The sequence below is a fragment of the Crotalus tigris genome, unplaced genomic scaffold, assembly GCF_016545835.1.
Source record: "Crotalus tigris isolate CLP2741 ecotype Arizona unplaced genomic scaffold, ASM1654583v1 scf7180000017774.6281472, whole genome shotgun sequence".
Lineage (NCBI taxonomy): Eukaryota > Metazoa > Chordata > Lepidosauria > Squamata > Viperidae > Crotalus > Crotalus tigris.
Window position 1 is genome coordinate 3003673 of NW_024096625.1, and position 12112 is coordinate 3015784.

Consider the following 12112-nt stretch of genomic DNA (forward strand, 5'->3'; position numbering starts at 1 on the left):
TCCCCATCTGGACTCCCAAGTCCATTGGCAAAATATGATCTTCAGGGCCTTGTGAAAGAATGTCAAAGTGCAGGCCAGTCTAATTTCCATAGGGATGATGTTCCAAAAGGAGGGAGCCACCATGGAGAAGGTCCCTTTTCTGGATTTTGTCAGATGTACATCCTTGGTAGAGGGGATCCGCAATATTCCTTGCCTCCACACTGGTGGTAGGGTGGATATACTTGGGAAGAGACTGTCCTTCAGATAACCTTGTCTCAAGCCATGTAGGACATTAAAAATTACATCTAGCACTTTGAATTATACCCAGAAGCAAATCAACAGCCTATGCAGCTCCTGCAGGAAAGGTGACATATATTGCACATGTGGGTCTGCACAAAACCATGCAGGCTGCTGCAGTTTGAGCCCATGGGAACTTCTGGATGCTATTCAAAGCATTCCCAGGCAAAGTCCATTGCAATAGTCAAGACAGAAGATGACTAGGCATAAATGATTATGAGCAGAGATTGTTGGTGCACAATTTGCAGGTACACAAAGGTCTTCATGGCCATGATTATCACCTGCTCCTTGAGCCAGAGTCCATGAGTCCATGAGAATCCCCAGATAATACGCACTGGGGCTATATGGGGCAGTGCCACCCATCCAAGATTAGAGATGGAAATTCTCCATGGACCAAAGAATTCCAAACAAAGAGCCATTTGATCTTACCAGGATTTGGTTCCTGCCTATTGCTTCCCATTAAGTCTCCAAGTCCTGTGAAAGGGAACTCACAGCATCACCTAAGTCACCATGGGCCAAGGCACATAGCTGGGTGTCATCAACATATTGCTGATCTCTCTGTCCATGATGGCAGATGATCTTACCCAACGGCTTCATGTAGATGTTAAACAAAACTGGAGAGTATTGAGCCCTGTGGGACCCCACAAAGAAAGGAATAAGACTAGACCTCTTGCTTCTTATCAACACCAACTGAGAGCAGCTACAGAGGAAGGAAGTAAACAGAACACTGCAGACACACACACACTTCCCAACCCTCAAGGCTGCTCCAGAAGGATAGGCCCATGGAAGTCATGGTTTCAATGAAATGCCAAGGTACCTCTGACCCTGCTCTCAGGGTTGGCAGATTGAAATTCCCCAGAATTATAAGCCTTGGGGAACTAGCCCATAGTGAGGTCTAGGAACCCGAGTAGGGAAACTGCCTTGGTACAGCAGCAGCAATCCCATCTGATTCCTGCAGTCATTTTTGTGGTATGATTTCAGCATTAATTTTAGAAAGCCTAAGTAGTGCTTGTAAGTTTATTTTAAGTGTCCTTTTATAGTTTTAAACTTTCATACTGAAAGATATTTAAAAATATTATATATATATAAGTATTTAATATACGGGACCCAGAAATGTTACAATGTGGAAAAAGGTGTGCAGTTTAACAGTCAATCCTTCTGTTCTAATTTTAATATCCTACAATTTCTGGGAAAAGAAGTGAACAACTTTGTTAGGGAATTTGTATTATCAGTGCAACCTTAGCAATACAATATAGTGATTCCCTTGACCTTTTGGCGTTTTTTGTTTGTTTGTTTGTTTGTAATGTCAGCTTAAAACAGAGCTTTCATGAGATACAGCAGGGGTATCAAACTCAATTTCATTGAGGGCCACATCAGCATTGCGGTTGTCCTCGGGAGGCTGGATAGGTCTGGCCAGGGTGGGCGTGGCCTACTGGATGAGCATGACTGGAGTGGGTGTGGCCTACTGGGTAGGCATGGCCAGTTCTTCATCATTCGCATCAAGGGTGCCTGTGGGGGCCTGGGCAGGAGTGGGACAGATCTGAGGATCTCTGGCAGAAGAGGGTGGGACCGGGGCAAGCGCCAAGGCATGGTCCACTGGAAGAGCCTCACTGTTCCTCTCAGGCCATATGAGGGGAGGCTGGATGATGCTGTGGACTCCCTGGAGCCCTGGGCAGCAGAAGTCAAAAATGCCCAGCCCGGCCCTCAAGCACCCATTGCACCAAGCCCAGCTCCACTACCCCAAGGGGGTGCTCAGCTGCACTTACCTCCTCCTCAAGGCTGCTGCTGCTGTGCTTGCTTTCCTTAGCCAGGTTGCTCATGATGGGTATGAGGGCAAAGTCAGAGGAAGGCCCACTCTCTCTCCATGGGAGGAGACCTGGTTTTGTATCCAAAGCTTTTTTAGCAATAGGATAGGAGACCCCCCAGGATAGGCCAGGAGGAGGGGACAAGGGGATTGTGAAAGGGCAGCAGGGCAGGACTAAGGCAAGACTTCCCTCAGACCCTCCCTCTCCTTCCTTCCTTCCTTCCTTCCTTCCTTCCTTCCTTCCTTCCTTCCTTCCTTCCTAAGAACAGAGTGGTGGGAAAATATTGGAGATGAGGGAAGGAGAAAAACAGGCAAAAAACACAGCTGTCACCCTTTGTGCGGAATGAAGAAATGCACCATCACCTGGAAGTGACCAGCACATGGCCCTCACCTACTTCACATATCTGGCTTGGTGGGCTTTGGGGGAGGGGGAGCCATGAGCAACATAAGAGTCAACATTACCTGCACAATGCTGTCCAGTCCCCAGCCTGCCTGGTTTCGGCAGGCAGCAGAGTGCTCTCCTCACAGTGCCGAGAGGCTGAGCTGGGCAGTGCGAAGCTCGCCAGCTTTGCACCTTGCTGCCTGCTAAAATCGGGCAGGCTGGGGGCTAAGCGGTGGCGCACTTCTTTTTGGATTCGTGCTGCCTGGCTCAACCTCTTGGCACTGTGAGGACAGCGCCCCACTGCCTGCTGAAACCCTTCCCCGGAGCCCATCAAGCCGGATATGTGAAGTAGGCGAGAGTCATTTCCTGGCCACTTCCAGGCGATGGTGCATTTCTTCATTCCTCACAAAGGGTGAAACCTCCCCAGCGCGCGCCCAGGAGGTGGGGCCAACATGGCAGAGGCCGGTCCCTTGCTGTTTCCAGACAGCCTTGTGGAGCTAAGACTGAATGCGTTTCAGCATAGATGGCCATCACAAAATTGTACATTGGCTCCTGGACGGCCTGGGCTGGGGCCAAGGCAGCAGGGACCATTCCCTCACTGTTTCCAGGATGGCTTTGTGGGCCACATGAAACCACGTCACGGGCTGCATCCGGCCCCCGGGCCTTGTGTTTGACATGTCTGAGATACAGTTTTCTTAAAACAAAAACAAAAGACCAGGAAAACATCCATGAATGACAAAGTCAGAGGATAATAAAACTTTTGACCCAATTTCTCACATATCTTATTACACGTGGAGGCCAAAATAGTCATGATGGAAATATGAAATTAAATTTAATCAGTAATCTGGAAATAACAACAATCAGAAACTATAATTTTCAAGTTAGGAAACTCAAGTTCCAATATTCACAAGTCTCACTGAGATCAAAATTGAAATTTAAAAAGTAAAAAAATGATAAAATTTGACAGTTTATGCTGTAAGCTTCATTTCTGAGTCACTGACTAGTAAGGTGACCAACCGTCCTCCTTTAGGGAGGACAGTCCTCCTTTTGTAAGTTTTGTCCTCCCTCGAAAAATGTCCTCCTACATGTCCTCCTTTTTGATATTTGAAGACTAATCTGCAGGGCTTTTTTTTCCTCATAGAATACTCAGAACGGCATTCCGGCACCTTTTTTTGATGATTTTTTTTCAACTTTTGCATGAGCTGAGCTATCCCCCTATTGGCTTTCGAAAGCCAATAGGAATTGCTGCTGAGCGCGCCAAAACACCCACCGGCAAACTTTGTACATGCAAGTTGTCTGCAGCGAAGGCGAATTGGCAGAAACTTAGCACCCCTCCCTGCTACCCAAGTACACCATCTCCTAGTTAGTTCCGAAGATACCTGGAGGAGACTGGAGCGGTAAGTTTCTCTTGATCTTCAGCTCTGCTAGGGCAATAATGGTTGCGGGCACAAGAGGCGGGGTGGCTGGGGTGCTGCGGGAGGGGGTGTGAGGGGCGGCAGCGGCCGGCTGCCCCCCGTGCTGTGGGAGCCGTGGGGCCCTTTCTACATGGGGCTGTGCAGGGTGGGTGGTGATGCTGGCAGGGCAGCTGCAAGCGGTGTGTGTCGATAGCAGGCTGCCCCCCCAGGGCCAGAGCTGGCATGGCTGGTGCTTTGGGAGTCGCGGGGCCCGCTTTACACGGCACAGCAGCAGTGCTGGCGGGGTGGCTGCGGGCGGGGCGCGGCGGGCGGTTGACCTTCCATGGGCCGAGCCAGCTTTTACAATATTTTTTCTTCAATTTATTTGTGTCCTCCTTTTCATTGTAAAAAAGTTGATCACCTTATGACTAGTGACTCAAAGAAAGCAAAACAAGGCAGCCAACATGAAAATGATGAATTGTTATTTATAACTTATGAATTGTTATTTATAACTCATAAGTTATCTAGCAAGATGTCCTTTTTCTCTTGTTCCTGGATAGCATTAACCTGGCTTTAGCAGGCAGGACAGCTGCAAACAAACAAAAAAACCTTTACTGGCAATCTTAAGAATGGATTGCAGCTATTAGAGTGAAGTACCTTCTCTAATCAGTTATTGTTGGTGTTATCCTTGGGAGGTTGGAACTTGCTTAAGACATTCTATTCACCTGGAATTTTGAGCAAATCATTGCTGAGATACCTTCCATTCTTTTTCCTTCTGAACTATTATGTTCATACCTAAATTGTTTTTTATTGTTCTGTGCTCTGGATATTGCCTTTTTACAATGAATATATGGATGAAAAATTGTGAAAAAAAGACATATTACTCCCTGTCAGTTTCTGTTACATTGATTTGGAGCTTTTAGGTAATGTAATGGGTTACATTAATGTTTTATAATTTCATGTAAAAATGTAGTTTATACAAAAATATTTGACTCACTTTTGTCCCTGCAGTGGCTCAGCTGCATATTAAAGAAAGGGTTTTTAAAAACCGCACAAATATAGGGAATATAGAGAATAGTTTAACCATTTTTAAAAAACACTTTCTCTGTTTTCTTGCCACTTAATTCTATAGCTGTCCCCGAACAGCTGCAATGAACTTCCACTCCCATAATTGCTACGGCTGGGACTCATAAAAATTGTAATACAATCCTGCTTGAGGCGGAAAGTTTGCATTCCACCGACACAAATTTCGTAGCAAGGACTTTTGTTAACCAAGGAGAAACATAGCATCGCAAACTAATTACATATCTCTGGAGAAAACGACCCCTATCACGGAAGAGGGAGGAGCCGCGGCAGGTCACCGTCTGGAGAACGTCTAGTTTGATTGGGGGATTTGCTGCCAATCGAAAACGGCGATTGGTGGCTTTGGATGTCACTCTTTTTTTCGCCTCCTTCCGTGCTCCGCCACAGCCAGTGGAGCCAAGCGAAGCGAGTGGAGAAGGTGGTGGCGTCTTACTAGAGGTCGCGGAACGGAGGCGGGCAAGCAGCATGGCAGCAGCCTTAATTCTCCGAGCCTCCGTTAGTTTGATGCACAGGCATGGGAAAGTCTGTGCAGACTGGCTTGCTCGGGGTAAGGCAATTTGAACTCGCGCCACTGGGCGCGAAGGCGTATATTGGCTCGTGGCGTCTTGTAGGAGAATCCAAAAGGTGATCGGCCCTCCAGGAAGACAAACATGTTGCAGCTGTTAACCTTTTTCCTTATCACCTCGCAGAAGTTGGGGTTCCTATCCCGTGGCCAAACTTACTAGTCCTTTAGTGTGTAGATACCGGCCAGGGCAGGAATTGGATTGCTGTAAAAAAAGGGACATGTCAGGATAAGGGGATATGCTTTTCCAAATCTGACGGCTTTTAAATCTTCATTATAAGTATGCCTTGGCACGCGCGGTGATGTTGAGTAATGCCTTTAGAGAAATCGGGTTTTGCACTCTTAAGTCTTTACATATCTAGGCCACGCCAATTGTAAAATTTATACAGGAATCATATCTGACTTTTTGGGTGCTATGTGGCTGTTGGTCTAAAGCAACATATGCAAGTCACAAAACTTTATGTAACATCTGTATCCTAAAGTATCCTAAAATTAGCTTACGCTTACGTTCATATTTGCTTTTCCCCATAATACCTTTTTCCTTTTCCAAGAAGAAAAGGCGATTTTGGTTAATTGATGTGAGTCGAGATATTTTGCCTATGTATAAAACATTGTTATGGGTTGAACTATACATGCTAATTGTTTAGAATAAAGTAAGTATCAAGTTTATGGATTTTTGCAACATAAATGATTTTGAAGTAAAATCTTACATATATTCACAAAATAGTCCTTACAAAGTTTAATGGATCTTGCTCCCAGATGGTGAATTTAAAAGCAATGCCCTGGAACATAGTTCTATATTTGTTTACTCAAAATTTGTGTGTATCTCTGTGTTAAATAGAATATATTTCTACAGTCTGTTATAAGACTACAGTCTTATAATAGAATCCTATGCTTGTCAATTCAAAATCCCATTGAGGGATATTCTTAAAGGGAGATAAAGACTTAAACTTTTGTCTTTCATCATTAAAGGGAGAATTGTAATTCAATGTTCTATTTATGGCTGTCTTAATTGAGTGACTATTGTAGCAGCAGTATAAAATATTAGACAATACTGTCCATTCCTACATATCTATCTTTATTCTTGCTGGACAATATAGTAACCAAACATTTTTTGTTATGGAGAGAGTTTATATACTTTATATATTTTGAATTCTTAACTCTACTGTTGTAAATTAACCTCTTTAATAGCAGGGCATGCTATTTTTCAAAAGCCGATGATCATTAGGACTATAGTGCAAATTATTTTAAGCCTTTTAAAAATAAAACAATTGGCTTTATTTGCTTACAATAAAGTAAATTTGTTTTCCATAAAAAAAATTTAGAATGAAAAATATGACTTTCATTCACATGTCATCTAGGATACAAAATCACATGATGTTTTGGGGGAACATAGCTTATCTGCCTGCAAAAATAATGCGAATAATATTAAGATTTACATATTTTTGTAAGGGTTATCTGGAAATTTACAGGAAACATTACAAAACTGCTATATAAGCAAGTTTTCTAAAAAAAAAAAATTGCTTTAGTTGTCCAAATTTCATCAATGTCTTTTTCAAGATAGTATATAGCATAGTTTAATGCAGCCTATATCTGAAGGGAAAAAACTCTACATAGTTATTAGACTACTTAAGATAAATTCTGATTTCTCATCTGCCTTAAGCTACTCATTCCTTTTTATAGCAATAGCACTTAAACTTATATATTTCTTCATAGTGCTTTACAGCACTCTGTAAACCAGGGATCCCCAACCTTGGGTCCGTGGACCAGTACTGGGCTGCGGCATACCAGCAACTGGTCCGCACAAACAAGCAAAGCCCCATCCGTGGGATGCAGGCAGCACACAAGACCAGGCACCCTCTGGTCTGCGGAAAAAACTTTCTCCACAGAACTGGTCCCTGGTGCCCAAAAGGTTGGGGACCTCTGCTGTAAACGGTTCGCAGAGTCAGCATATTGCCCCCAGCAATGGGTCCTTATTTTATCAACTTCGGAAGGATGGAGGGCTGATCAAACTCCTTCTGACAGTAGGCAGAATTAGTTGCAATACTACATTCTAACCATTGCACTACTGCTGCTCTAAATAGCTCCAAATTGCCTTTCTACTAATAATAAGTTAGCAAATTAATAAAAGATTAATACAATTATTATGGCTCCAAATACTGCAATCCCAAATATAATTGCTAATATATTAGCATATTATACTTTGAGTAAAAAAGGGAATAGAGTGCTAAGATTCTGGAAATATTGCTCTTTACTGCAATAATTTGTTTCAGAGTTCATTGGTTAGTAAATTTCAGCTCTTTGCTGTGTACTTTGTTACTTTTTTCTATTGTTAAGTAATCCAGTTTTGAGGGTACTTTTTTTTTTATTGAAAATTTTTCAATTTTACAAAACAATACAGTTCCCTTCCCCGAACCCCCCCCCAACCCTCCCATGCCCTCCCCCGACCTTCCAAGAGCTGAATACAGGCTTAATTAATATTTTTTCAAAAAGTCTTAAAACAGATATAAACCATAAACAAATCTAAATACATTAATTAAACAAATTGTAAACTAGTTAACAATAATATATGTATAAAAAAAACAAAAATACAAGGAAATACGAGAAAATAGGAAGAAAGAAAAAGGAAAAAAGTCTATAAAATATCTTAAATTTTAAATATAAGTTATTGAAAAGCTAAATAATATTTTTTTATATCCAACTTATATTGTATAAAGTCTATCCATTTTTTCCATACCAAAAAATACTTCTCTTGCGATTGGTCTTTCAAGAAAGCCGAAATCTTTGCCATTTCCGCCAAATAAGAAACTTTAAAAAACCACTCTTGCAAGGTAGGCAAAGATTCCTTCTTCCAACATTGCCCTACTAACAACCTTGCCGCTGTGATTAAATTTAACATCAATATAGTCTCTTTAGTATCACAATCAGAAACAATACCTAACAAAAACAGTTGTGGGGTAAATTTTACCCTTCTTCTAAAAATTCTTTGAATATTCCACCATATCTTAATCCAAAAAGCTTTTATATTTTTGCATGACCACCAGATATGATAATAAGTAGCATCCAAACATCCACATCTCCAACATTTAGGCTGTAAGTTAGGATACGTACGAGACATTTTTTGTGGATCAAGGTGCCATCTATAAAACATTTTGTAAAAATTTTCCCTTAAATTTTGGGCTTGTGTAAATTTAACATTCCTCACCCAAATAATTTCCCAGGTATCTAATAGAACCAGTTCATCAAAATTTTGTGCCCATTTGACCATACATTCTTTAACTAATTCTACTTCTGAATCCAATTCTACTAACACCCCATAAATTCTCTTAATATGGGTTCGTCTTTGATCTTTTATTTGTTTTAATAAATTGTCATCTTCTCTAAGCAAACCCACATTATGATCTATCTTCCACCTCTCCACTATTTGTCTATAATGAAACCATGAATAAATAATATTTTCTTGTATTAAATCTTCCAAAGATTTTAATTGCCAATTTTTACCATCCCATCTAAGTAGTTGTGCATAAGAAATGCTATCCATCTTGACTCCTCTCCTTATCCCTTCTATCGCATGCCCCGGTATAGCCCATAGTGGAATTTTAAAATCACTTCTATAATATTTCCTCCAAACCCGAAGTAAAGAAATCCTTATAATATGAGATTTAAAGACCTTATCAACCTTTTTATTAAAAATTAAGTAGGCATGCCATCCAAAAAGTAAATCCTAACCCTCTAAGAGGAGTATTTCTACATTTGTTAAATTAACCCAATCACTTATTAATGTTAAAACCACAGCATCATAATACAATTTCAAATTCGGTATCTTGAGTCCACCTCTCTCACGAATATCCTGTATAATTTTAAGTTTTACTCTTGGTTTTTTCCCTGCCCAGATAAATTTGTTAATACCTTTCTGCCAGTCATTTAAATTAACCTCATTCTTTAAAATAGGTATCATTTGAAAAAAAAAAAGAAACTTTGGCAAAACATTCATTTTGATCGCCGCAATTCTTCCCAAAAGAGATAATTGCAACTTCTCCCAATTTTCCAAATCTCTTTGTATATTGACCCACAGCCTTTCATAATTATTTTTGTACAATTTTGCGTTAGAAACAGATAAAATAACCCCCAGATATTTTACCTTATTGACAACCTCAAAATCTGTCAACTTAACCAAAGTCTGCTTATCCAGATTAGTCATATTTTAGGCAATATTTTAGTCTTATTGTTATTAATTTTAAAGCCCGAAACCTGTCCATACTGATGTATCAATTGTAATAACTCTATTACAGAATAAGTAGGTTGAGATAAGGTAACCACCAAGTCATCTGCGAAAGCCCTTAATTTATATTCTTTTTTGTTAACTTCTATTCCTTTTATTTGCTGTGATTCTCGAATTTTAATCAACAGTATTTCCAAGGTTAAAACAAACAGCAATGGTGACAATGGACAACCCTGTCTAGTCCCCTTCTCTATTGTAAACACCTCTGACAAACCCCCATTAACTATAAGTTGTACCGTTTGCTTTTGATAAATAACACCAAGAGCTTGTAAAATTTTTTCTCCAAAATTCATTTTCTCAATTAATCTTAACATAAATTGCCAATTCAGCTGGTCAAAAGCTTTTTCAGCGTCTAAAATTATCAATCCTGCAGAAACTTGATTATTTTAATCTAAATATTCTAATAAGTTAATAATTTGTCTGACATTATTCTTCATGTACCTTCCAGTTATAAAACCCGTTTGATCCATATGTATTACATGATGCAAAACCCTCATAAGCCTGTTAGCTAAATTTTTTGAAAAGATCTTATAGTCTACATTTAAGAAAGATATAGGTCTATAATTCTTTGGTAAAGTGAGATCTTGATCTTCTTTTGGAATCAAAGATATAAAAGCTCTACCCCATGACGGGGGAATCTCTGAACCCTGTAATATATTGTTAAAAAGCTCACTTAAAGGTTGAGTCATCTCTTGTACCAATGTTTTGTAATAAATAGATGTCAAACCGTCCGTACCCGGTGCCTTACCTAATTTTAATTCTTTAATTACTGTCTCAATCTCCTCACTAGTAATCAAACCATTAATTTCTTGTTTCTGATCTTCTGTTAATTTAGGAAAGTTAGCTTCATTTAAATAATTATCTATATCTGAAACCTGTACTTTAGTACTCATATATAATTTTTGGTAATAATCTAAAAAGGATTTCTTAATCAACTCTTTCTGATATACCAATTTACCATTATAATTTATTTTATTTATAGTTCTCTGTCTCTGCTTCTTTCTCAGTTCATAAGCCAACCATCTCCCTGGTTTATTAGCATTACAAAATGTGTTTTGTTTCATATACAGTAAATTAGTTGCAGTTTGATCAGCCATCAACATATTAAATTGTGATTTAAGCAATTTTATAGATTCCTTAACCTTCTCATCTGTAGGATTTGAAATCAAAACTTTTTCTTTTAATTTAATCTCATCTTCCAACTCCTTACGTTTCTGCATCAGTTTCTGTCTATGAACACTATTCATTTGTATCAAAATCCCCCGCATGTAGGCTTTACCTGCATCCCAGACCATTGACATTGAAGTTCCCTTATGCATATTTAAAGCAAAATAATCCTTTAATTGCTCCTTTAACTTTTGAACGTTCTTTTCTTGTCATTCATGAATTTTCATTCATCCTCCACGATCTCCTCTCCTCTTTTTCATCAACCAATTCCATCCAAACTGGACTGTGATCCGTCAATGTCCTGGGAAAAATTTTAACATTCTTTACCCTAAAATATAAATCCGTCGTAATCAAAAAAAAAAATCAATTCTTGAAAAGGATTGATGTCTATCCGAAAAGAAAGTGAAATCTCTCTCCTCCAGGTTATGTTCACGCCAATAATCTCGCAGCTCCCAGTCCTCTTTCAAATCAAAAAAAGCTTTAGGTAGTTTAGCCTGTTTAAAAGAAATAGAGGATCCTTTTTTATCTCTTTGTGTATCTAAAACACCATTCCAGTCTCCCATTAATATAACAGATCTGTAATCCAACAAAGTTGATTTTTGATGTAACAGTCTGTAAAATTGTTCCTGTTGTTGGTTTGGTGCATACAGTCCCACTATAAGTACTTTCTTACCATACAAACCAACTTCAATCATAACATATCTCCCTTGAAGATCAGATTCTACCAAACAGGCTGGTAAGTTTTGCTTAACATAGATAACTACTCTCCCTTTTTTCCCAGGAGCAGAAGATACAAAATGAGATCCCAGACGAGCATTAACTAAATATTTTTGATCTTTAGATATAATATGTGTTTCCTGCAAGCAAATAATATCATTATTATGTTGCTTTAAATAATGAAAAATTTTCTTTCTCTTTTGAGGGGAATTGAGGCCATTAGCATTCCATGTCAGGAGCTTTACCATCTCCCTTAACCAGAAGCCTGGAGAAGACTGCTTGAAGATCTGCCATTGAGGAATGTGCTGCAGAGCTCTTGCTCCTCGCACAGGCACCGAAGCAACTTCTTGAAGAACTTCTTTAACTTCTTTCTTCTGTTGTTCCTTTTCCTTACGTCTATGTGCTGCGCGAGTCATTCTTTGCTCTTTAATCTCTGCTTGTTGCA

The 12112-nt window shown here is 39.7% G+C and overlaps 1 protein-coding gene across 2 annotated transcripts in view; it reads left to right on the plus strand.

The window, feature by feature from the left end:
* Positions 1-5313: 5313 nt before the first annotated feature.
* HIBADH (3-hydroxyisobutyrate dehydrogenase) overlaps positions 5314-12112 on the plus strand; it is an 88399-nt gene continuing 81600 nt past the window's right edge. Inside the window, exon 1 of one of the 2 annotated variants that reach the window (XM_039342002.1) lies at positions 5314-5486. In XM_039342002.1, coding sequence (XP_039197936.1) covers positions 5405-5486 — 82 coding nt within the window. In that variant the 5' untranslated portion in view covers positions 5314-5404. Of the gene's footprint in view, positions 5564-12112 lie in introns of both variants that reach the window. The other variant, XM_039342003.1, reaches the window with a different exon arrangement.